The sequence below is a fragment of the Nematostella vectensis genome, chromosome 14, assembly GCF_932526225.1.
Source record: "Nematostella vectensis chromosome 14, jaNemVect1.1, whole genome shotgun sequence".
Taxonomy (NCBI): Eukaryota; Metazoa; Cnidaria; class Anthozoa; order Actiniaria; family Edwardsiidae; genus Nematostella; species Nematostella vectensis.
Window position 1 is genome coordinate 2377058 of NC_064047.1, and position 25741 is coordinate 2402798.

The window sequence follows — 25741 nt, forward strand, 5'->3', positions numbered from 1 at the left end:
ATTTGATCACCTATCTGGTTTTATCCACCCTAAGGCGCATTTCAAAAGTGCTCCTCCCCCCTATTAAAGCGTTCGTTTCCGCACACACTTTGTGAATAGCGCTACCTCTTTGGGTCACTCTCAGGTTTTGCAGATCAATAAACTCGCCAAGTCAAGCAAGCATGCGTGCTAGACAGACCGCTTTGTAAGACGTCGGTGAAACACAAAGGTTTTCTACAGCCCTGGAGAATTTGTTCTCTTTTTTTAAATGTGCTATAACCTACAATTATATTCAGGTCGGTACTCGCCATTGATTTTGATGCTTAAAAGCATGCGTGCTAGACATACCGTTTTGTAAAAGACGTCGGTCGGTCTTTATTGATGTGGTTTATGATGCAAACACGTGCGCCCGTTCCCGTGTATTGGGGAAACATTTGGCATGCATTAAGTACGCAATTATGAATCTCAGAACATTAAAAAAATGAGAGCAAAAACGTGCATAGAATCTATGAGATAAACGTGCCGGTTGAAATACATATCGTTGGGTGCAAGTCTAGGTTCTGCTAATCATATGCACTTCTTCTTATCTTCGCTTAACAATGAAATGCTAATCAAACAAAATTATGCTAAATGAATATTGACCAATTTTACAAAAGCTTCACTCCAGTATATGCGAAGCTTAACCCGCAGCGCTTCATTGGTATTAGCAAAAAAGCGGAAAAAAGAACGTCCCAGGCTTCAAAAGCTGTAGCATTTTTGTTCAAATGTCTGTAAACATTTTCACATGGTTTCAGGGGCCAGGATTCAGACTTATGCGTTACCCATGAACCACTGAAGGTGACGATTCAAGATTCTCGAGCCGTTTAAGGCGAGAGAAACCGGTAAACAACATTCTTAATTTGCGCGGGAGACTGGGACGAAGCTGCTACATGCTGGGAAGATTTTAGGCATCGAACGTTCCCTAGATGTGGTGGAGATTATGTATCCGGAAACAGAATTGTCAAAAAATTCCGTTTTCTGGCTTTCATTTAGTAGCACATCCAAATGCTTCCGACGCTATTTTGAATTGCTAATGCGCATTAGTTCCCGGATGCTGTGAGGCTTTCGGAAAGGTGACAAGTGACAAAGGTGTCATGTTTTTGCAACTCCATCCCGATAACTTGGCTGTGACGGACTAAACGATTTAAAAACGCAGACAATTGCTTCAAAAAAAAAAATTCACAAATCCATTTGATGTTACTGTTGTTTCAATTTTTTTTATGGCTCTAGTAATCTGTTTCATGTAAAATTTCAGAGATTTATACTAAATTTCCGGGCATGTTCAAATTGTGTATGCTATGAATTTGCAAGAAATCGCGAATTTGCAAGCGCTGCTCAGAAGACTCAGACCTATTTCCACCTATTTACGTAAACAGGTCAAAATATTTAGAATTAGTATTATAAGCAGCATGTCTTCATTCTGTTTTTTGAAGCGCCAGTTTTTGGCTTTTTTCGTAATCTGGTCACATGTCGACCAAGAAGTTCAAACTATTGTCAAAGATACTCAATTGAGTCCCGTACGATGGCGTTGATTACATGTTATTGAACACGTATTTGGTGTAATGAGCGATTCTCGATTATCTTGAGATTAAGTTTCATTTCCGCCTAATAACCGCATATGTAAGGTCGAGTGTGAGTCTTTTGAATGAAAGGAATTATGCCATATATTGACAGGGCTTGGAATAAATAAGTCAAGTAATTCGAGGCGGTAATGACTGGATTCACGTCTCCACAGGCATTCCAAGCTCTCAGTATGTGATTATGAGTATGGAAAGTACTCAACTAAATAGCTTAGAATTTCATCCACACTACATAGAAAACACAACAATCAATCAAGTACAAATATTATTGAGATTTTATTTCAGAGCAAAATGAATGGCTCATTTTAACTTTATATGTTTCCTACAAATTGAGTCAGATCACATACCCAGTGTGGGATCTTGGGAAACTTGTGACGTCTCTGTGAAAAAATGTTGCTAAGTCCATTAAAAATAATAATGAGTTGACTCATGACTTGAAAGATATAAAAAAAAGACTTTAATAAAACAGAGTTTTTCGCGTAGACTAGCCCGATGGTAGAAAATTTAAGAGCATTCTACTTTTCGTGGGACTTTCAAAAAGAGAAACAGGGTAGTGCATAACACTCAAGAACGCGTTCGACCTTTTGGGAAGAAAGTTGCAGGGAAAACGTGCGAAAAGGCTTACCTTTCGAGGGGATTGTGAAAGGCGATCTGTAAGCACGATCGTTGTTGAATTACTGTTCGACCAATTTTTAACAGTAAAAAAAATGGGATTCATTATTGGCTGTTTTGTTTTAAGGAACACATAGCTCCTACGTCTTTTATAAAAAAAATTAAATTGTACCTTTGAACCAAATTTTATTCAGCGGTCGCATCAATCGTTTGTGTTCTAGTTATCTTTTCTTGTCTATGTTGCGCGCGCATGAACGCAAGTGTGAGTCGCGACAGAAGGTAGAGGCATGATTTAGTGCACAACCTTTTAAAGTGCTTTGTCTAAGACGATAGGTCTTCAAAACCTCTCATTAGCTGAAAGCTGGCTCAATTCTTCTGTGTGGTTATTACTCTTATAGTAAACCGACAGAATGAGGTCATTTTATCTATGGAAATAAATTTATTCTACTACTTAATCTTTGTTAGTCTTTTTTCGCATAGAAATAATACAGGTTGCGTGTGCCTTGGCACAGATGTGACAAAAGTATTTTTGCGTTCATCCTTCATCCTATATAGCCAATCAGGCAATCAGGCAATCAGGCCAGTACCCAGGATTACTCTTCGGGTGGAAGGGGGGGGGAGGCAATGCGAATTTTAAAAATCCCGTGGGGGTGGAGGTGGTGAGGGAGAGGAATTTTTATGCCATTGCAGTATCTCAACGGGGTGTTTTATTATCGGATTTGGCTACAAAAATGTTTGACTAACAGATTTATGACATACCAGAGTGATCTTGAATGTCTCGCTTATGCATGGCTTTGTGAACAGAGAGGACGTCTATTGCGAAACAGAAGCTGCCCTCTGCACCCCACCCTCCCTCCCTGGGTACAGGCATGCGTAAAAGGAGAATGCGTAAAAGGAGAATGCGTAAAAGGAGAATGCGTAAAAGGAGAATGCGTAAAAGAAGAATGCGTAAAAGGAGAATGCGTAAAAGGAGAATGCGTAAAAGGAGAATGCGTAAAAGGAGAATGCGTAAAAGGAGAATGCGTAAAAGGAGAATGCGTAAAAGGAGAATGCGTAAAAGGAGAATGCGTAAAAGGAGAATGCGTAAAAGGAGAATGCGTAAAACTGGACCACCAGAATGCGTAAAAGGAGAATGCGTAAAACTGGACCACCAGAATGCGTAAAGGTGGACCACCAGAATGCGTAAAGGTGGACCACCAGAATGCGTAAAATTGGGCCACCAGAATGCGTAAAAGTGGACCACCAGAATGCGTAAAAGTGGACCACCAGAATGCTTAAAAGTGGACCACCAGAATGCGTAAAAGTGGACCACCAGAATGCGTAAAAGTGAACCCCCAGAATGCGTAAAAGTGGACCACCAGAATGCGTAAAAGTGGACCACCAGAATGCTTAAAAGTGGACCACCAGAATGCGTAAAAAAGTGGACCACCAGAATGCGTAAAAGTAGACCACCAGAATGGGTAAAAGTGGACCACCAGAATGCGTAAGAGTGGAGCACCAGAATGTGTAAAAGTGGACCACCAGAATGCGTAAAAGTGGACCATCAGAATGCGTAAAACTGGACCACCAGAATGCGTAAAAGTGGACCTCCAAAATACGTAAAAGTGGACCACCAGAATGCTCAGAAGTGGACCACCAGAATGCTCAAAAGTGGACCACCAGAATGCGTAAAAGTGGACCACCAGAATACGTAAAAGTGGACCACCAGAATGCGTAAAAGTGGACCACCAGAATGCGTAAAAGTGGACCACCAGAAGTCACACGTTGGCTACCCAAGGCAGCAGGCAAGTACCCAGGACTGGCTGAGGGGGAGGGGAGGGGATGCGAAGTCACAGGTATCATATCATATAGAAAATAGCATTTGACGTTCCTTTAATAAGGGAATGGCCAAAAATGGCGGCCGAGAAGGGTTCATATCAAACATATTCCCCAAGGATAGTGTCCTTCGTTTGCATTGCCTTATATGGTCATTGATGCCCATATTTAGAAGAGCTAAAGTTTTCCCGCTCCCTGATCTCCAGAAAATATGGTGAAAAATGCTGATTCCTGTCAATTTGAGACTCGTGGCAAGAATGTTTCCAAAAAAAACCTGACAGCTTGGTCAAATTTTTATCTCACTAATCTTGAAAAGCCCTTAGACCCAGGCCTCCCAGAGATTGACCGAGCGGGTTTGAAGGTCACCCAAATATTGATATGGCGCGTGGGCGTGTTCCCAGGATTGTCCGGGGGGGGGGGGGGCGCAGTCATAGGTATCACATGAAAACATCATAGTATTTAAAGATTCCATTATGTGTTTTTCCTATTTCTTATTAAAATTAAAATAAGAAATGCCCCCCTTTTTGTCCGCCAAGGGGGAACACATGCGCACCCTGTGCGTCCTCTGTTTACGCGCCTGGGATGGGCCATTAGATATTTGAGGATTTGGTCAGTCTATCCATGTATATATCCATGCTTTTTTTCTTAGAACTTTAGTTTCAGTTACCAAAAATAGTTTTTTTTCTGCAGAATAATTTTTTTTGTCACTGCGAAGCTCTGGTCGATTATCCAGACCCCGTCCCTAAAGTCTGTCAAATATGTTACAAATAACATTCTAGAAGAACAAATCGAAAGATCATCAGTAAACTATTAAGAAGAATACAAATTCAAAAATTGTCGGGTAAGTATTTTCTAAATTTGATTACTGTTGTTTGAGATGGCGAGAGCTCTGCTTGTGTGTGCAGTGCTATTTCGCCAGTAGTAGCTGCTTTTTTTTGCCCCAATCGAAACGATAATGTCACGCGCAGCAACCTGTTTTGGCCGCTAGAACGGTTTCTTCCGCGAAAACTCCAAATCTTGAATTTTAACTGACTTTTTTTTTTCGCTTGATGGCTTAAGTTAAACCCGGGTCAAAAATTATAAGACACGAAAGGCTGTAACAAGATCGATGATGGGGTCGGATGGATTTACCGCAACCAGCTACCTTCCCACAAGGGACCATCTGTCTAGCACACCTGTTCCTACAGCTAAACAGGAGACTGACAGATGTCAATCAGATACGTCAAGCATTTCTTCTAAAAATATAGCTGATTAAATAAACCCAGTAAGCCCTTGCTTCCCCGCCCCGCTGCCATGACGTGTCCAAAAAAAAGGAATGGGTAAAAATCAACTGATTTTGTTCTATCGAGATTGCTGACTTAAAGTGTCTCTGTCAGCCGCCATCTTGTCATCCCAGCACATTACCAAGTGTGAAAAAGCATCCATTTGCATCGCCGGATTTGGGAGGCATATTGCAATATTTGTTATTGAATTTAGTTGATGAAGTATAAAACATTGTTTTTAGATGTGTGAGTGACTTGGTCTCTTTTGATCTCTAGAGGGCTCCATGCGTCTAGGATGACGCATGATGTTTGTTAGGGCGTCTGGAGAGCTGTGTCAATAAAAATAAGCATTCCCATCTCAAACCTCTGTAGACTCAACACTCTGCAATTCGCCATGAAAGCGCTTACACTGTTGGTTCTCCTGGTGACAGGTAAAGCTCTAGACTTTCTCACTAGTAAAGCTCTTCCTAGCGAAGATTTCGTTGAAGGAGACGGAAAGGATGCGCACGTACGCGAGTGTTAAAATTAGAGCGAAGGAAACGCAAGAGGAAAAGAAAAAAAAAAGAAAACACTCCGTTTCTTGCATCTACATTTGCAGCTCCGTCGCTCCAATTTTCACACGCGAAGTGGTAATGCTTACGCCCCGCTTTCTTTTCTTTCCGGGCGGCTTTCCTAGTCAAAATAGGCCTAACTTTTGAAATGATAAATTAGTCCAATAAACATTTTTTGTCTTTTACTTTTTTTCAGGAGCTATATGCACAGTAACAGTTACTGCAGGTACATACTGTTTAACAAAATCTTTAATATGTAGATTGCTTCGATTTGCAATAAGTGCCTTTTTTCTATAGCATTTCTTTTCTTACGCTTTCTTCTTATATGGTAACACATCCAAAAGAACACAGATCACGGGCTATCCGACTTCAAAATGAAGTCTACATTCTTGTTAGTGTTGCGTAAAGCACGTAACGACGCGCAATGTAACCGCCGCCACCTGGTAATGAGTACTAACACGACCCCCCGCGGCGTGTTTTTTTCCTTCCCAATGGGGGTCGTGTTACTCAGGTAACAAGACTGTAGACTTCATTTCTGAGTCAGATTATCCTATAGCCTGTGCACAGATATCGCTTTCTGATTATCGATCAACCATTCTTTATTATTATTGCTTATAATCTAGAATACCGCGGTTTATTTACAAGAAAATTTCAAAATGCCCATCCACGATTGAAGTCCAATGGGCGTCATTGGCCCTCTTCAAAAGGCATTTCTGGGTCAATCACCTGGTCGCTTATTCTCTTAAATTTATGCGGCCAATTGAGTTTATTAAGGTAAAGCCCCGTTTAAACAACGACAACATCAGTCAGATTACTAACACTCGGTTGACTACAAGACAAAAAAAAATAGACAGATTTTAGACGGGGTGCTTAGCTTAAAGGAAAAGTAGAAAGAAAACCAATGGACAGCCTTTATTTGCTGCGGCCTGTAGATGTCCGCTAGGATGTGTGGATTTAGTCTTTGTAATAAGCTTTCTTTAGAACGGTCAAAATATCCCACGGAAAACGCTTTGCTAAGTAGACAAATGACGACGTTGTTTTGTCCGATAGATATACACGATAACTTCTGTAAATACAAGCCTGATGGAGAGTACAGGGACCCCTATGACGCTTGCAGAGGCTTCATTCACTGTCACAATTATAACGCCTCCTACAAGCCGTGCCCAGGTGGCCTGCTGTACAATGAGACGACCAAGCAGTGTGATTGGCCACGCAACGTGGACTGTCCAATGGGTGAGTGACACGTGTTTTGACATCATTGGTTTATGTGCTTTTAGCTTTCAGATTTCTGGCTCGAATAATGGTAATGTCCCTAAAGTGCAAGTGCCTCAAACCTAGGTGGCGCATTTAGATGAAGCGTTACTTTGTGATGCATTTGTCTTCTGCCGATGTGTTTCGGTCTCGATTCCATGTTATTTACACTGAACATTTTCAGTCTTAAAATGCTAAGTGAACAAAAACTACCCAGTCTTAAATGAAATTCGACGTTTTTATAAAAAAGAGTGTATACGACCCCCAAAAGCATGTCTATTTCTATGTCTTCAAGGAAACAGGGACGGAAAGGGTAAGAATACTCGTCCCGTCTCTCGACTCCATTGCTGACCAAAACGTCTTCTCTTTTATAGGTAACCTTGACTGCGGTGTGGGTATCGTCGGTGGCGGATTCTCCGGTCTGTACCACGCATATCAGCTGCTCAAAACCGGCAAAGAGACGAGCGTTTGTGTTTTCGAAGAAGATTCGCGACTCGGTGGACGCATCTGGGATCATGCCTTTAAGGAGGCTCCAAACGTCGCTGTTGGTAACGTGCAACAGTACTATTTCAGCGGCTAAAAAATAGGCCATTTCTTCTTTAACTTCTCTGCTTTGTCTTTATCCTCTTTTCTTACTCTTTCTCTTTATTCTCCCTTTTTTTCCTTTTTTTCCTCTTTTCTAGATTTTTTCTCATGACCTCGATCTCTCTTTCCTGTAGGCCTTGGTGCTTGGAGAATCGATAAAAAGCATCCGGTTATGATGTAAGTTCTGTATAACTCATAGTAAGTTCTATATATATAACATATAACTCTATTTCCTTAGGTAGCGTTACCATGTACACCCGACTCGTAAATGCAAGAATTGAGTGTCTAAGTTAGCCAGGAAACTATTCATCAGTTGCGCAAATTCCTAAACCTACGACAAACTAGGACATTACATTTTGTACGCTCGTACGAGCAAATCTTAATCGCCGGCTGAAAATCGCCAGGACTGCTGCCGCGGCGATATCTAAGACGTCTGATTCGTTCAATACTGGCGATCAAATTCGCTGACGATCACCGGCGATTGAATTTGCTAATACGAGCGTAGAAAATCACCTAGTGTTTCGTAGGCTTTTTACCAATTCTTACATCAGTCTATATACCTTTTTTGGCCTCCTTAAAAGCTTGTCACACCAACCAATCTATCAAAATTTCTTTTTGTGGAACACTTGTTTTTTTTCATAGCAAACACCTTGCCGAGCTTGAAATAAGTCACGTTGAATGGAGTTTTATTGAGCCTAGCCTAATAGAGTCACGTGGTATCGTCGCTAACAACCACGAGGACATCAAGAAGGCTTTCCCCTACCTTAAGGCACACAGGAAGTTTGGTCCTATGTCGAGCAGTGAGCTGTTGAGCTACGCACTGAAGCCTGAGCACGCGGCAAACGCGGAGAGCTATGCCACCGTGAATACATACGTCTCGAATCACATTACACACGAAGGGGCCGAGTACTTGTCTGAGCTGTACGGATACAAAGGTTAGAAGAGGTGATACAGTTTATATGATGGTGATGGTGTTGATGGTGATGGTGATGGTGATGGTGATGGTGATGGTGATGGTGATGGTGATGGTGATGGTGATGGTGATGGTGATGGTGATGGTGATGGTGATGGTGGTGATGGTGATGGTGATGGTGATGGTGATGGTGATGGTGATGGTGATGGTGATGGTGATGGTGATGGTGATGGTGATGGTGATGGTGATGGTGATGGTGATGGTGATGGTGATGGTGATGCACTGTTAGTTTCAGGGAGTTATTTTTACTCCACTCAGAGAGTAAAAACTACTCTTTGCGATAAGGTACTTTTAAAGGAGTAATTTGAACTCCTTTATTGGAGTAAAAACTACTCCTCTGAGGAGTATTTTTTTTTGTTTACTCCCATAACGGAGTAAGTTTTACTCTGCTGAGAATTAGTATCGAATGTTTCTTAGAAAAAGAGTGATTTTTACTCTTGTTGGTCAAATAATGGAGTAAAAAGTACTCTTTTCTGGGGGGTAATTTTAGCAGAGTAAAAGCTACTCCAGCTATCTGAAGCGAAAAGAGTTATTTTTACTCCAGATGGTCAAGAAATGGAGTAAAAAAGTACTCCTTTGAGGGGGTAGGTTTTGAAGAGTAAAAACTACTCCAGCCTTCTTGTGTTGAAAGAGTAGTTTTTACTCCAGCTGTATCTTTTTAAAGCAGTAACAAACCACACCAAATATATAAAATAAAGCGAGTTGTTCTTTTACTCTGAATTAGCTGGATTTAAGAAGGAAAACTATAGTCTTTATTATATAAGACAACAGATAAAAATAATATTTTATCGTATTTATTGTTGAGACAAAAAACTCTACCCTGTGCCTAGGAGTTTCCTAAGATTTTCTAAGTTCGATCAAAACAACAAAATATGATTAAACTTCCTAAAAATTCCTAGGATTTCCTAGTATAAGCAGTAGACCAGAAAATCGGACTAATTTGGATAAGAAAATCTTAGGAAGAAGATTTGAAGGATTCTACAATTTAGGAACTCTTAGGAAATTCTTAGGAAATCCTAAAAGAACATTTTCAATACAAGAACAGGCCTCACCATACTTGCATATATTGTCAGCGATACTACAACAATAGGAAATGTAATCAAAAACAGGCATTGGACTCGAACATGAGTTTTATGTGGTGTACTTTCAGAATTCGCTTAGAATAATTAGTACTGCATTGAAAAGAAAGATAGGTAGGGTGATAATTGTATAAAATTCTTAGATCCGATTTGAACATTATAAAATCATATATATTGTTTCTAATAGAAATGCTACTTGAGATTATAAAAAAAAGAAGTCCCGCTTTGCAGATAGAAGACTGCTCACCAGGGCCCGTAAAAACCAAATTGTACCGGGCGTCCTCGCTTTAGTGGCCGAGAGGGGCTTGGGCCCAAGGCGCAAAATCATAACGGTCGAACGAAGGCCATTATCTTAACCTCCCAACAGATAGCCGATTATTCCCCTCTTTTCTACGCGTAATTCACATTTTTTAAGGATTTGATGGCAGAAAATGGATTGAAGTAAAAGGTTAGTGTGTAATGGGTTTTATAATGTGATAGGTTCAATAGTGAATGTGATTTGTGCGACCAACTTCAGCATCAAATCATCGTTCGTGAGCGGATTTCTCGAACTAGACTGATATGTTTTGTGATTCTTTGTTATCTTCCAAAGCAATACTACCTTCTTATGTGTTTCTCTTATTATCTTCGCAGGACATTATGATAGAGATAGTATAATGTGCTCGAGTTTCAAAGCCAGAAAAGAAAGAAATTGGAGGTATATGGAATGTATCAATGCGTAAATCGCAAGAAACGAATGAAAACTTCGTAAACTTAAGTTATTCACTAATCACTGTACTTACATCTAAAGCGCCTATGCTTTATGAACTGTTACTTGAAGTACAAAATTGAATAACTTAGCTTAGTAAAAACCTAGTAATCAGTCTTGCACCTAAAATTTGTCCAGATATTTATTTTGAATATCTAATGTTACTGTAGTTGGTTTTTGTCCGTATATTCTGATCACATTAAACCCTGCATATGAAGAACCTAGTTATCTTTTCAAGCTAGCCTACCAGGTTCAAATTTAAATGGTGCATATAGAGGTATTAGGCTTCTAGCTTCTTATCTGGATATACAAAGATGGAGGAGGAGGCAGTTCTTTTGGAAAACCGTAATGACGCCAAAAAGGGTAATGTTCAAAAGCTGTTAAAGTTGTTATAGAAAAATAATATTGTGTATGTTTGTTTCAGCTTTGTTATGTTGGAACACTTGTTAGTAATTTTGTCCTGGATACCTTATGTCAAATGACTATTATTTTTCAACTTATATTTTTGTTATTTTTTTGAATTGTTTAATTAAATGATTTGTCAAATTCATAATAACGTCTTTTCCTTGGTGTTTCTAAATTACTCTAATATCTCCAGTATTAACCCCTGAAGTAGGTGGAGTTTAAACGGCCATTTTGTAAAAACAGGGGGGAGGGGGTTGAAATCATCCCTTTGGTTACCCGATTAGTAGGGAGTAAAAATTGACTCCCATTTTGAGGGTAAATTGTACTCTTTGGAATGGAGTAACAACAAGCAACCTAGTAAATTACTCCACTTAGCTACCCCCTAAAGTGGGTAAAATTTACTCCCCTGAGAGAGTAGGAAAAAAAGGAGTAAAAAATAACTCCATTTTGAGGGTAAATTGTACTCCTTTAATGGAGTAATAGCAAGCAACCTAGTAAATCACTCCCTTTAGTTACTCCCCTACAGGGGTAAAATCTACTCCCTTGAGAGAGTAGAAAAAAGGGAGTAAAAAATTACTCCAAAAAGGGAGTCATTTTGTACCTCGGTTTTTTACTCCTTTTTTGGAGTTAAAACTACTCTCTGAAACTAACAGTGTGGTGATGGTGATGGTGGTGGTGGTGGTGGTGATGGTGATGGTGATGGTGATGGTGATGGTGATGGTGATGGTGATGTGATGGTGATGGTGATGGTGATGGTGAACATGATGGTGATGGTGATGGTGATGGTGATGGTGGTAATGGTGATGGTGGTAATGGTGATGGTGGTAATGGTGATGGTGGTGGTGATGGTGGTGGTGATGGTGATGGTGATGGTGATGGTGATGGTGATGGTGAACGTGATGGTGATGGTGATGGTGATGGTGATGAAATCGATGCTGTTTGAATGATAATAGTGATGGTGATTATGGCTATGACTATCATATAGAATGATGCTAATGATGATATTGTGAATAATGGATATGATAGCTATGGTAATAATAATGGGTGGGTGGTTGAGTTTGATCTTGATGATGCTTATAGCGTTACAGTAAAAACAATTTATATTTATTATGATACGATGATCGATCGAATGGCAATGATTAATTCGCTAGCAGCTGTGATTTTGAAGTTCATCATCGTGTCTAGACGTCATTATTGTCTGTAATGTTTAGGTGTATGTGATTAATCTTGCGATTTTTTTCTATGCGTTGGTGATTTTTTGGTTACCTTAGGTGACTACACAGACTTCATCAGCCCTCGATCTTATATGGAATTCACCGAGATGTCCCTTAAGCTCGCGGATAAGTACATTCGCCCAGTTGGGGGTATGTCCACCATCATCACCGTCCTGAAGCAAAGAATAGAGGCGCTTGGTGGGAAGATATACACGAGCACGGCTGTGAAGACGATCGAAAGGGAAGGTGACATATACGTGCTGATGACACCAAGCTTGCGTGTGCAGGTTAGGGACAGGGACTGTCAATCAAACCTTGGTTATTTGTTTTCATTTAATATTGAGTTAAACCTCAAAATAACCATCTACAAGAAAGTTTGATACTTTGTTCACAAAATTTAGTCGGAAATATCGCATTGGCTTCCCCAAATCAACCGATGAAAATGGACGCTATTTTACTCTTTGCACTTTGCTAGGATGACAAAATGGTGACTGCCAAAGGCTGTTTGATAATACTCTTTTTGACAGACACCGAAGCTCGTGATTGCTGTCCCGCCAGTCCAGTTTGAGGAGATCAATGGTTCTGTGGCCAAGAGGATTCACGACTCACCCCAGTTTAGATCTATTCAGCCAATCCCCGCCTTCAAGGGCGCGGCCGTGTATGATAAAGCTTGGTGGGAGAGTGTTAACGTGGCGGGCAAACCCATCACACCGGGACAGAAGTTTATATCTAGCAGTAACTGCCTTGGAACTACTCTGGCGCACAGGTGATATTTATTAGGCAAACCTGTGTAGAGTGGGCGCAGAGTGAGCAAACCTGTGTATAGTGGGCACAGAGTGAGCAAACCTGTGTATAGTGGGCACAGAGTGAGCAAACCTGTGTAGAGCGGGCGCAGAGTGAGCAAACCTGCGTAGGGCGCAGAGTGGGCAAACCTGTGTAGGGCGCAGAGTGAGCAAACCTGTGTAGGGCGCAGAGTGAGCAAACCTGCGTAGGGCGCAGAGTGGGCAAACCTGTGTATAGTAAGCACAGAGTGGGCAAACCTGTGTATAGTAAGCACAGAGTGAGCAAACCTGTGTATAGTGGGCACAGAGTGAGCAAACCTGTGTAGAGCGGGCGCAGAGTGAGCAAACCTGTGTAGAGCGGGCGCAGAGTGGGCAAACCTGTGTAGAGCGGGAACAGAGTGAGCAAACCTGAATAAAGCGGGCATAGAGTGGGCAAACCTGTGTAGAGCGGGAACAGAGTGAGCAAACCTGAGTAAAGCGGGCATAGAGTGGGCAAACCTGTGTATAGTAAGCACAGAGTGGGCAAACCTGTGTATAGTAAGCACAGAGTGGGCAAACCTGTGTATAGTAAGCACAGAGTGGGCAAACCTGCGTAGGGCGCAGAGTGAGCAAACCTGTGTAGAGCGGGCACAGAGTTGGGAAACCTGTGTAGAGCGGGCACAGAGTGGGCAAACCTGTGTATAGAGGGCGCAGAGTGAGCAAACCTGTGTAGAGTGGGCACAGAGTGGGCAAACCTGTGTAGAGAGGACACAGAGTGGACAAACCTGTGTAGAGTGGGCACAGAGTGAGCAAACCTGTGTAGAGCGGGTGCAGAGTGGGCAAACCTGTGTAGAGTTAGCACAGAGTGAGCAAACCTGTGTATAGTGGGCACAGAGTGGGCAAACCTGTGTAGAGAGGGCACAGAGTGGACAAACCTGTGTAGAGTGGGCACAGAGTGAGCGAACCTGTGTAGAGTGGGCACAGAGTGAGCAAACCTGTGTAGAGCGGGTGTAGAGTGGGCAAACCTGTGTACAGTGGGCACAGAGTGGGCAAACCTGAGTAAAGCGGGCACAGAGTGAGCAAACCTGTGTAGAGTGGTTGCAGAGTGGGCAAACCTGTGTAGAGCGGGCACAGAAAGGGCGAACCTGTGTAGTGCGGGCACTGATTGACCGCACCTATTTAGAGCAAGCGAAGAGTGGGCGCATCTGTGTATGTTAATGATGAAGATAATATGACACCTTCATCAATTCCCAGGGATAAAGGTCCCTCCGGTGCTGGAGTCCTGCACACGCTGTACAGTGATGGCGAGTGCGCCAGGCAGTGGGCGGACATAGCAAAGCTCCAAAAACACTTCCTGGACACCGAGGTTCACCGTGCACTTGAGGCCAAGTTCAACACGACTATTCCCAAGCCCAGGGACAGCGCTTACCACTACTGGGACTCCGCTTGGTAATTCAACAGGCCCGGCATTACTGTCTTCTCCTGAGAATGGGGGTTGGGGAGGAGTGGGTTCGAGCAAGAATAGGGAACTTAAAGCCACATTGTCACCAGTTTACTTCCTGATGTCCGACGAAAACCTCAACCGTTAAAAGACAAAAGAATCTATTATCATCCGAGATATATAACAGGCCATCCGTTCTAAATTATCGATCACAACCTGAAAGAAACCTCCAATAGACACACTGCTTTCAATTGTGAAATATTTTTCGCGTTTTCCGTTAAAAATCATCGGAGATTGTTACGTAATAGACCGGAAGTAAACTGATGACAATGCGGCTTTAAGCAAACGCGTTTCTAAACAACAGTAACAGTAACCGGAAGTTTAACGTGTTCCTTTTTTGTAAAGATTTTTTTCCAACACAATGAAAGATGACGTTAACTTGGTTGAGCCTCATAGTCGCCTTGCCAGTTTTCTGGAGGCCTTGAACTAAGGCTTTTTTTTTTATTAGAATAAGCCCATGTGCTTTGTAGGGTAGATTTAACAACCTTTACTCATCAGCAGTAGGAAAAAAACTGTAGACAGTTGGGATTTTCTTTTCGCCTAAATATTAAATCCCTTCAATATTGATTGATTTTCTATTGCTACATTATTTCAAAAGGTGCGTAGCTAGAGGTGGAATTAGGAATCTAAATCGTCTTAAATCGTTCCTTTCATGGCCCATTTTTTTAATGCAAGTGCATGGACATGAAAAAAAGTCAACTAAGTTTTTATTTTCTTTAGGCATTTTCAGAAGCCTGGAACCACATTCTCCATGGAGGACATAAGCAACTGGGCCAAGCGGCCTTTCCCAGGCGAAAACCTCTTCATCATCGGGGAGGCCTTCCACCCGTTCAGGGGCTGGTGCGAGGGATCCATTGTTTCGTCCCAAAATGCATTGCAGGATGGCTGGGGACTGACTTATCTGGATCCTTCAGCACGTTTCTTTGGGCATGCGCGCACGGAAAAAGAGGATGTCAGCGAAATGGCAAAGACGAGAAAATTCATTCGAGCTTGAGCCACTGACTTGAAGGAGACAGTGCTCATGGAATTAAGCATGCTAGTGTTAGGAAGTACTAGATGCTTGCTTTTATTGTAGAGATTGGAACTGAATAAAAAAATGAACAGACTCGATTATGCCAATAATTGGAATTTATAACAAAACAAGACTACTGGAACATTCTACGCCAAAGCACATTTATATTAAAAATCTTTGAAAACCATCGATTTCCTAGCTCCGGTCTAATAAATACCAAATATGGAAGCCCACTTAAATAATTTTCAATACTATCTTAATCATGAAATACCATGTAAACCTATAGGTAATCTTTTCTTTTTCTTCCTATTTCGTAGATGCCATTCTGTCCCTTTGCCTCACTACTTGCTAAGTAAATTAAATCAAACTAAACCTTTAAAATGCTCTTTTATTATCTATACTCTAGGGCGTTACACGGTTCATGGACCAAAGAAACAACATATCATTTCACAAGCACATACGACATCTTATGCATGAAATAGGCAGGAACATGTGCACCACTATCACTAGCATCGCTACACCAGTAATCACACATATTACCGGCAGAATAATGCTGCCAGTAATTATCACAATCGATACCAATACCAATCACCGAATCGCAGCTGTAACAATCGTCACTCTCATCGCCGACGATGCCGATCCTTGCGCGCGCGGCGAAATCGTTGCCGCACTTGGCGTTGAAACCCGATCTGCGACATTTACGTTGTAGCGTCGCTTCCTGGGTGCCCACGAGCTCTCGCCACTTGCTGTAGGGTGTTTTTGTCTCGTAATGGCCGCCATTGAAGAGCGACATTAGGGTGGTGGTGCTGTTCAGGGGGAGGCTCATCCATTTGATCTCGTTATTAGAAGACTGGGAAAGGCAAAGAAAGGCAAGAAATGCATACATGTGGCTAAAATTTTTGCTTTGTTGATTGCAAAAAATGAATGCACAAAGCAAAAATAAATTCTCATTCCCAGTCCCAATGGCAAAAATGAATGAATAAAATGGCGTCCGTTATCTGAAATTATGTCTGACAAGTTCAGTTTTCAATTTTACAGAACATTGCTGCACAAGCACTGCTAAAAGCATAATGCTTTTTTTCGAGCAAAATCTAACAGAGCCTAAAGTGGAACGGCCCCACTAGACACTCCCACCCCTCCCCACCCCACCCCTCCCCGCCCCACCCCACCCCTCTCTCCCCGCCCCTCGCCGATATTAGCTTACATCTTGCATTCCTATGCAGATCTCTTTGGTGGTTGTCGCCCAGAAGGTCGGCAACTTTGTTTCCTCGGATCCCAGCGAGACACCGCCATTCAAGTTATATCCATTTTCGTCCGTCCAATAAGCAGAGTTGTAGTTAAAAGTTCGCTAAAAAATAATTCAAGGTTAAAGAATGTCGATCAACTTACCCTTTTTTATTTTTTAAAATAACGGTCTATTTACATTAAAAAAAACTTCATTGAAGTGTTTTACGCTATTGACGATACTAGATTGCAAATATCTCGGTTACTCGCTTGAATAAGCCGATATGTTGAAATGGATGCTTTGTGCGCCTCGGCATTGAGCGTGAGCATAAAATGAAGCGGCGTGATTAGCCTTCTTTAAAGAAACGTTAGGCAGCAATCTGTTTCACCCTCGACGAAAATATTTACAATGTGAATATGGTAATTCAAGATAGAAATCCGAGATAAGATTAGCCTGCTTGCAGGCGGTACTCGGTGATATTATCGCTGAAAACCCTCTTCGTCCGATGATCGGGCAAAAACCTCTAAGAATAATCTACATTCGAATTCGAATATTCGAATAATCTATATTCGAATTGTTATGATCTGGAAAAGTATTTACAATAATTGGTAATGTATCTGTATTTACAATTGACAGTTCTAATTGACAGTTGACAGAGAATATTAAAATGTATAGCAATTAAGAGGAACAACCCAAGAACACTGGAACCAAGTACTTGTATGTTTCAAGAAACCCTCCCCCTCCCCTCACGGGTTCCACCCGTGTCTCTAGAGCTTGCCTTAATATAAAATATTCCCGTAAATTCTTCCAGTAAGTGAGAGGGGGTATGGTTTGTTTTGACGTTTTCTCACAAATAAAACATTGCACGAAAAAACTCTATGACTGACTGACTGATTTTCCATTTACCTTTCCTCCATCAACCTTCATGGCTAATGTCCAGGGCCCCGCTCCACACCCCACCAGCTCATCCATGTGACAATACGCATCGAATGAGCGACCACCCACCGTCAGAGTGTACGCCATGTTACCATTATTACCACTAAAGGGAAAGACAAATAGCCCGTTACAGATGATGGGGCTCCTGTGTTATTTGTGCGAAAGCGAGGCGCTCAAACCAAGGAGAGTTTGTTGTTAGTCGTCAAGTTGTTTTTTATAAAGCTTGAAAATGAACACCTTGGGTAAAAGAGAATGACTTTTCAACAAAGTTGCAAAATCCTGGTTATAGAAGCAGTGGTAAATCCGAGTGAGGGGCTGTTGCGGTTTTGGACACCATGCGATAATTATTCGACTCAACTTTACACAATATCAGTGTCCCTATCTCCATCCCCCAGTGAAGGCAAATGAATCCCCTACCTCCACCCCCTAGTAAAGGCAAATGAGTCCCCTACTTCCACCCACTAGTTAAGGCAAATGAGTCCCCTACTTCCACCCCCTAGGGAAGGCAAATGGATCCCCTGCTTCCACCCCCTAGTGAAGGCAAATGGATCCCCTACTTTCACCCCCTAGTAAAGGCAAATGAGTCCCCTACTTCCACCCCCTAGTGAAGGCAAATGGATCCCCTACTTTCACCCCCTAGTGAAAGCAAATGAGTCCCCTACTTCCACTCCCTAGTGAAGGCAAATGAGTCCCCTACTTCCACCCCCTAGTGAAGGCAAATGCGCCCCCCCTACCTCCACCTTCTGGTAAAGGCAAATGAATCCCCTACTTCTACCCCCTAGTGAAGGCAAATGAGTTCCCTACCTCTACCCCTAGTGAAGGCAAATCACATACCCGCCATCATTCTTTAGCTCCCTGCACGATGTGTACGTCGCTTCAAGAAAAAAATATACACTTTTAGCCTACACCTATTTCAATAAAGGTCGTCAGTACGAACGGTGAATGGCATTTGCCGAGTGGAAGTTTTACCACCGAAAGGTGCTTATTGGTACAAATTATTTGTAAAAATGAAGGTGGTAAATAAACTCAAGCGATGTCAGAACCATATAAGAATTATATCAAATGTATAGAGAATATATTCGTTACGGGAACTTTATAAGAACTAGTCTCCTTCGCAGCCCCCAGTGGTCGGAGTCACAAAGCGCTCCCCGCCCGTAGGGGCTGCTCAGAGTCCATTGTTATCTTACCTATTGACCTTTCTATTTCTGCGACTCGTTTTGTCAGGCCACAAATCTTAGTTTCGAGGAAATCTGGGTCAATGGCGTCATCTGTTGACAAAACATTCGGTTACTGCCGTTCGTATAACGGCCAGTCACAAGGCCAACCCCAGTTCAAACTTCAATTTGGATTCTTAGAATTGCTTGGGTACATATAAAATTGTGGCGAAGAAAAGTTAAATCAATCTTCTGAAAACTCGTCAGCATCTATATCTTGATCCACGATTTATCTTTGGCCAATCAGGGGCGAATCTAGGGGTGGCTCGATCCCCCCCCCCCCCCCATTATTATTTGCAGATATAGATGGTTTACTGTCGAATCCGTTGTATCGCGACGCCGCATTTTAAAACATCGATTTGTTTGTGTCTTTTGGGATTATCTGTTTCGTCAGTCAAATTATTCTAAGCCAATCAGATTCTTGCTATCTCTCTCCTAGTGCAGTTGCGTGGCTTTCTTTCGCGACACTGTCTGGTTTTCATCCAGAGGAAACCAGGGAAGTGCTCAAAGTGAGACTCTGATGCGTTAGCCTCAGTGCGTTAGATATATCCTATTTGTGTTGTTTCTCATCGGCAAGAGACCTCATTTGAAGGGTTGTTCTTACGAACTTCACCGAATCGTACTGTAATGAACGCAGAAGGGTAAGCCACTGCTAGCAGGCTATAACATTGATCACCAATTATTTAGTTGTACGCTTCTTCGAGTCATACAACTGCACAGAATTCCCCTGGATTTATCTCGCTTTCACACTCGGAATGAAGACACTCCAAGAAGAAATTTTAGCCTTTTAGCTGGGATATTGAAACTAAAAAGGATCTCATACAGAATGGCAGCGAGTCTCATAAAAAAATGAAGCTAAATCGTTTACAGAATGGTCGCGAGTCACTGTTTATTGTATGCCATTAAATACACTACATGAAATTTCAATGTTTATATTTGATCCTGGAATAAATAGATTTGCTATGATCTGTAAATCTCAGGGATGGCGGTCATTATAAATTGCTACTCGTTGTAAAAAAAAAGGTATGGATTATTATAAATGTATTCTAGAGGGGGCACTTGTTTGAGGGGCTATGTAATAATGTGCTTATTCAATGAGGGGTGTATGTATACCTCGGAGTAAAAACCATCCCAAAGGAAGTTTTGTAACACACATCGTGTGCACAATACACATGTTCTAACACAATGGTAGAGCCATTGAGGGTTATTTCATTGTGTTTGCAGACAAATGGGAAAAAGGCAAAGAGTGTAAACTAGGGTGAGGAAAAGGCATGGTAAGGGCAAAGTGGTGGTGACTAAGGTATGTCACATGGGGTGTGCTGACACAGGTTGTGAAGACAAAGTAAACACCATGTACCATGTTTGATTACTAGGCCTTGGAGATAATAGGAGAATGGGAGTATAGTCATACCTTGGGTACCAGAGGCTCCAAGCTTCACTAGAGCAGACATCATATTGAAAATATCTATTCATATTCGATTTCGGTGATACTTCAGGCCCATTTTTTTCTTATCAATCTCTATTATATGTGCAAAGAGTTTTTTTTATAAAAAAGGAATTAGATTAATTTGATTTGATAGGCAAGTCTGAGTGTGAAGCTCCCTTTAAAACTATAGTAGTAACAATTGATATGTTTGGGGTATAGAATTAGTTTTGGGTATTTGTTTAGGAGGTAAGTTTCTATGCTTGGTATATTTTATGCTTAAAACTCAGGTTTGGGTATTTTGGGGGATGAGAAGGGGGGGGGGGGGGGCTAATTTGACAAAAAGTCCTTATCGCAAATGCTTATTCAAACATATTATGCCCTTCGTTTTACCCCTCTTGTACCAGGTTTGATTACTAGGCCTTGGAGATTCTTGGAGTATGGGGGTGCAGTCAGTTTGGTGATACTTCAGGCCCATTTGTTTTCTCAGTGCTTATTGCACAGAGTTTGTTTGTTGTCTGTTTTATAAAAAATGGAAAAAAATTGATTTGATTTAATAAGCAAATCTGAATGTTGAAGCTCCCTTATAGCAAGATTTTGTATGCTTGGGCTATAGAATTTAGGTTTGGGTAATTTTTTTGGAGGTAAGTTTCTATGCTTGGTATATTTTATGTATATAACTCAGGTTTGGGTATGTATTTTGGGGGTTGAGTGGGGCGGGTGGGGGGGGGGGGGGGCTAGTAATTTCTCAAAAAGTTCTTATTGCAAATGCTTATTTTAACATATTATGCCTCTCTACCATTAGATGCTAGAATGCTAATTTTAACATATTATGCCTCTCTACCATTAGATTCTAGAAGGGGCGCTAGTTTGAGTGGCTATGTAATGGCTTACTCAATGAGGGCTATTTTATGCTGTGTGCAGACAAATGGGAAAGGCATAGGGTGTAAAATTAAAGGTTGAGAAATGCGTGGTAAAGGGGAGAGTGGTTGTGATGACTGAGGGCATGTCACATGAGATGTGCTGACACAGGGTGTGAAGACTAGGAAGTAAAATTGTACCGGATTTGATGACTAGGGCCTTGGAGATGAGGAGCATAGAGTTCTTTTTATAAAAGGTAATAAATAAATTAAATTTGAATAGCAAATTTCCCTTCTAATACTTCATCTATATATTTTTTACGGGGTTGGCAAGTTTCGAGCTATTGTTTGTTTTAGGAGTAGAACTCTGGTTTGGGTTACTTTTTATGGGGGGTGGTGGAGCTGGGGGCTATCTATTCTTGGTGGAGTTTTGGGTATAGAATTCAGATGCGGGCACATTCTTAGGGTGGCACGGTTCCATTCTTTTTGGGGCATAAAATGTTCGTATCTATCGGAACCAACAGTCATTTTTACAGCTAGAGTGCCCCCCCCCCCCCATGTTGTTGTGGTGGTCGCAGGGCAAGACATTTCGGCAAAGAATGAGAAGAATGGTATGTAATGGTATGGTAATGTACGGCACTGTTCAACTGATGTGAATAACGTACGGTAGTTTGGGTCGCAAAACACGTTGTCTGTGGCAGCCAGGTCGCCGATGAACAGCAAACTCGCAAGAAAGATATACATCTTGTCGTAATCTAGAGAAACACAAAAACACAGGGAGCCCACCAATTTGAAAAGTACTGAAATATTTCCCCAGACGCACAATTCATAGATCCGACATTTCAATCACGCGCGCACGAATAACCAATCAGGAAAGAGATGATGCAATAACAGCCATATGGTCCCACAAATGTCCCACAAAAAGTCGGCAATCGACGGCAAAAAAGATTGGTTTGAGATATTTTTTGCGAATCTGGACAAGCAAATAAGCATTTTTCGGTCAGCGTAGAAAGTGCTAGTCCTGTTTTCGTTGACCGGCCACTTTTAGTGTAGAGTTGGAACTCAAATTGCAGAAAAAAACGTAAAATTTCTGCGAAGAAACGTAAAACAAAAAGCAAACAAACCATATACAAGAACAGTGTAAGTCCTACCTTCCTAAACTTGTGTTCGATATGATTGTCACGCAGGAATAAGTCACACATGTAGTGGAGTGATATTTAGCATCTAGAAATTATATACTGATCGGCTGTCAGCTTATTGAAGTCCACGGGACAACTAAAAGTATTTTGTTTAGCTAACCTATCGCGTTTGACAGGGAAATCTAAAACGCTCGCATGGAAATTGCTTAGCCAAGCAGTTCATATTTTTAATAGATTGACCTTTTGCTCGGGGAACTTATGGGCGTACCGCGTCCCTTTTCAAGTGGTACTGGAGAACAGAGATTTGAGCATTTGTTTTAGTCCTGTATCCTATAACTACATAAACAAAGTTAGGTCTGAGTTCACACAGGGTTTGCCCTGTGTAGGATTCAGGCCTGGCCGTCGACGAAATTTGGATTTAGTACGGTTAAAGATTTTGAGTGCAAAAATGATTGGAATCTTGTCAATCATTATATTCATGTGTGTATCTTGCCATGCGCACTAGCAGTGTAACAAGTTAGTGAATGACATCCGTAGTCAGTAGCAACATTGTAAACATTACGTAAGTCACGGTAGCCCAAGGGAAGGTCGTCCCTCGTACACCCATTGGTTAAACCCTTATCCAAACAGTGCTAAAAGCCCTTCGGGATGTCAGTCTCAGTTATCCTAAAGGACATGCCGTCTTAGTAGCATATAAATATGGGTGCGTACCGAAGCCCCAACACACCAAAAACTCACTTAACAACTTGAAGAGACACCTGTAAGACAATACTTGTAGACACCAGATGTTGTAAAGACTTTGTAACAGCGAACAAGTAAAAACCGGTACCAGCCAAGCGGGTCATAGTGGTTTTCTCACAAGTGGTCAGAGAGAGTCATAGCCGCTTGTTACATTCGGTTAGAGAACCCAAAAATATAGCTGTTACATAATCCTAGGTTACTTCAATTACATATAAGAATGAGACTTTCGTTTGTATTATTGCTGTAAATCTTGACGTTTGCCGATAAAACTTGTAGTTAAAAGTCAGGCGTAAAGAGCGAATACGGACATGACGGAAAAACATGAGTTTTCCAATAAGCTCATTTCGATAAAATAAGGCGGAAAATTCCCCAAATTGCTTAGTGAGTAATATCAAACAAAATATCAAATGCGACTTTTTTTAAATTGATGCTACTTTTTGTAAAATATCATTGAAATTTGAGGTTTTCGTCCCTGATCCCATACATAGCGCAAGGATGATCAAGAAAAATTGTAAGAAATTGTATCTTCTCCATCTCTTCGAAGTGCGCATGTTCAGGGTTTTCCGTCATGTCGCGAATACGGCATTCTCTTTTACTTTTCCCCGCACTAAAATCACTGAAAGTTGAGATAAATAGCTTTGAAAGCACATAAACACATAGTATCTACCGAAGAGAGCACCGCTTTATCTTATTGTTTCCAAGTATTTTAAGCTGGATTCGTGCCGTTTCCATTCATCAACCAAGCTTGTAGTTATCTATCTCTATGCTTCTCTACAAAATTTTTACCAAACTTGGACAACAAATCAAGTATCCATCATGTTAGGTGACCGTGTTTTATTTCCCAAGTCGCAGGAAATCTCCTATAAACGTCTTTATTTTAGATACTAAAATAACCCGAGCAGGATTCACAGACCTCATCCGACATCGACATCCTCATCCGTTGTACAATTTGTGGGACTTTTGTGGGACATTTGGGTTGCACTTCGCTGGCTTCTATTTGCTTCTATTTGCTGCTTTCTGATTGGATATTCGTGCGCGGACCGTAGACATATAAAAGGAAATGATGTTTTCTCTACGCAAACAAGGAATTTCTGAATCTTGCCTTCCCCGCATACACACACCCTCTCTAAACAAGGCTCTGTTTTCTAGAGATAACCTTGAAAACGCCAATTTGTAAGCGCTAAGCTGGCTAGTAAATTATAGGCCAAATACAAAGCAGATATTTCCAAAATAATAAAATAATAATAATAAATAAGTAAATCTAATAGCATTTAACAAAGCAAAAAAAGTTTAACAAAAATACATAACGCCTATCTAGCCGAGAACATGAAGTACAAAAAATGTATTTTAAATTCTTAAAATCTAAGAAAAAAATCACAAACAAAAAATAAGTAAAAAAAAAAACACCTACCTGAAATTTTCGACGATTCAAGAATGTAAGAGATGAGTAATCGAAACTCACGTTTTATACTGGCCTTGTTGAGGACTGAAGAGGTACTGGAGTGCACGGGCTCAAGAAGATCATCGAACAGACGTCAGTTACTGGAGCCAGGTGCACAGAGGACCCTACAAATAACGTATAATTGACCAGCTGGTGTATTAAGGAAAAAAGCTGTGACCTTGATCTTTTCTGTACCGAGGTACACAGGCTTTTTTCTCTCAAAACAGCCCCAACCCTTCAATAAAAATATTAAGTTATAAGTTGTAAATCAGAAATCTCTTTACTACATAAAGTCTCAATGATCTCATGCGACGTTTCAAAGCTCCCTCTTGGGCTGGCATAAGGGAGAGTATAGTTGTTCATGAGCAAAGCTTGCCATACAAGTTCTACCTAAATATCGCTATCGCTGCGTTTTAATCAAAACACCTAGATTGGCTGATGCAGAAAAAGTCGCCTACCAGTTTTGGTTATAAGTTCTATGCTGCCTTGCTATAAAAAAAAAAAAGACGCTTAGAGATTGGAAAAGTTACATTTCCCCTGACACTAATTTGTGAGCAGTCTACCAATAAAACATAGAAGGAAGTCTCCTCTCTTCTTTCAAGATTCGGGATGCATTTATATAAGAATGAATCTAGCACGAGTTCCCTAAAGAGGTCATAGTATTAACACCCAAAAATCATGAAAAAGTGCAATAATAAATTCGTGTTCGGTCAATTCCTTTATAATGGAAATGCCTCATTTCTTAACTTGTTGTTACACAAATTGAGTCGATGCCAGCTGCCAACCAAAGATAGCGCTTCAGCCAAATTAAAAACGACTTCACAAGTATACTAGTTAATTACTAAAAAAATCCCACAATCTTGCCTTGAGTGCCTCTTGACTAATCAAAGAGGGTACCCCAATTCGTTATTTAGATTTTTATTAGCGACAGTTTTGGGGAGTTTAACTGTTACCCCTCGAGACATGAATTGTGTACGCATGAGAACAAAAAAGAAAATTCATAATGGAGGGCAATAATAAAAAAACATCGAACCTTGGTTGAACGACGTTAGAAGTAATAGAGCTATTACTAAAAATGGTAAATCGGCACAGGCTCGTACCCAGGATTGGCTGAGGGGCGGCCGCTAAGTCCTTATCCTGGTCTTTACCATGATAGTCAATGACGGTTGCAGCCACAGTGCTGAATAACGTATGTGCATGCGCGTGTTCTGGCGAAAACAAACACAATCGTAGTGTTGACTTGTTCTAGTAAAGGTACGAAAGGCTGACTTCAGTCGCTGTTTTGACTTACTGCACAGCATTAAAACCATACTGTACAAAAGATTACAGATTTGTTTAATAATAAGGGAGTCGTTTAGAAAATTATAGCCTAAGGTTTGGTCTAGTTTTCTCAGC

The 25741-nt window shown here is 41.2% G+C and overlaps 2 protein-coding genes and 1 long non-coding RNA gene across 3 annotated transcripts; 2 read left to right on the forward strand and 1 right to left on the reverse strand.

Annotated features, from left to right (window-relative positions):
• Window positions 1-5591: 5591 nt before the first annotated feature.
• On the forward strand, window positions 5592-15465 carry LOC116602233. Its single transcript, XM_032363515.2, has 10 exons — window positions 5592-5718; window positions 6035-6064; window positions 6889-7071; window positions 7464-7637; window positions 7809-7851; window positions 8317-8609; window positions 12151-12380; window positions 12621-12859; window positions 14109-14303; window positions 15076-15465. Exons 1-10 carry the CDS (start codon window positions 5682-5684, stop codon window positions 15347-15349), a joined length of 1698 nt encoding a protein of 565 aa, XP_032219406.2. The 5' UTR covers window positions 5592-5681; the 3' UTR covers window positions 15350-15465.
• On the forward strand, window positions 10046-10868 carry LOC125559918. Its single transcript, XR_007306594.1, has 2 exons — window positions 10046-10174; window positions 10360-10868. It is a non-coding gene; the product is annotated as an uncharacterized LOC125559918 (long non-coding RNA).
• Window positions 15466-15739: 274 nt separating the features above from the next.
• LOC116602234 (uncharacterized skeletal organic matrix protein 5) lies at window positions 15740-24412 on the reverse strand. The gene is made up of 7 exons (XM_032363516.2): window positions 24317-24412; window positions 21691-21780; window positions 18716-18796; window positions 18363-18402; window positions 17499-17631; window positions 16572-16715; window positions 15740-16217 (listed from the first exon to the last, which is right to left on the reverse strand). Exons 2-7 carry the CDS (start codon window positions 21767-21769, stop codon window positions 15810-15812), a joined length of 885 nt encoding a protein of 294 aa, XP_032219407.2. The 5' UTR covers window positions 21770-21780; window positions 24317-24412; the 3' UTR covers window positions 15740-15809.
• Between the last annotated feature and the right edge of the window lie 1329 nt (window positions 24413-25741).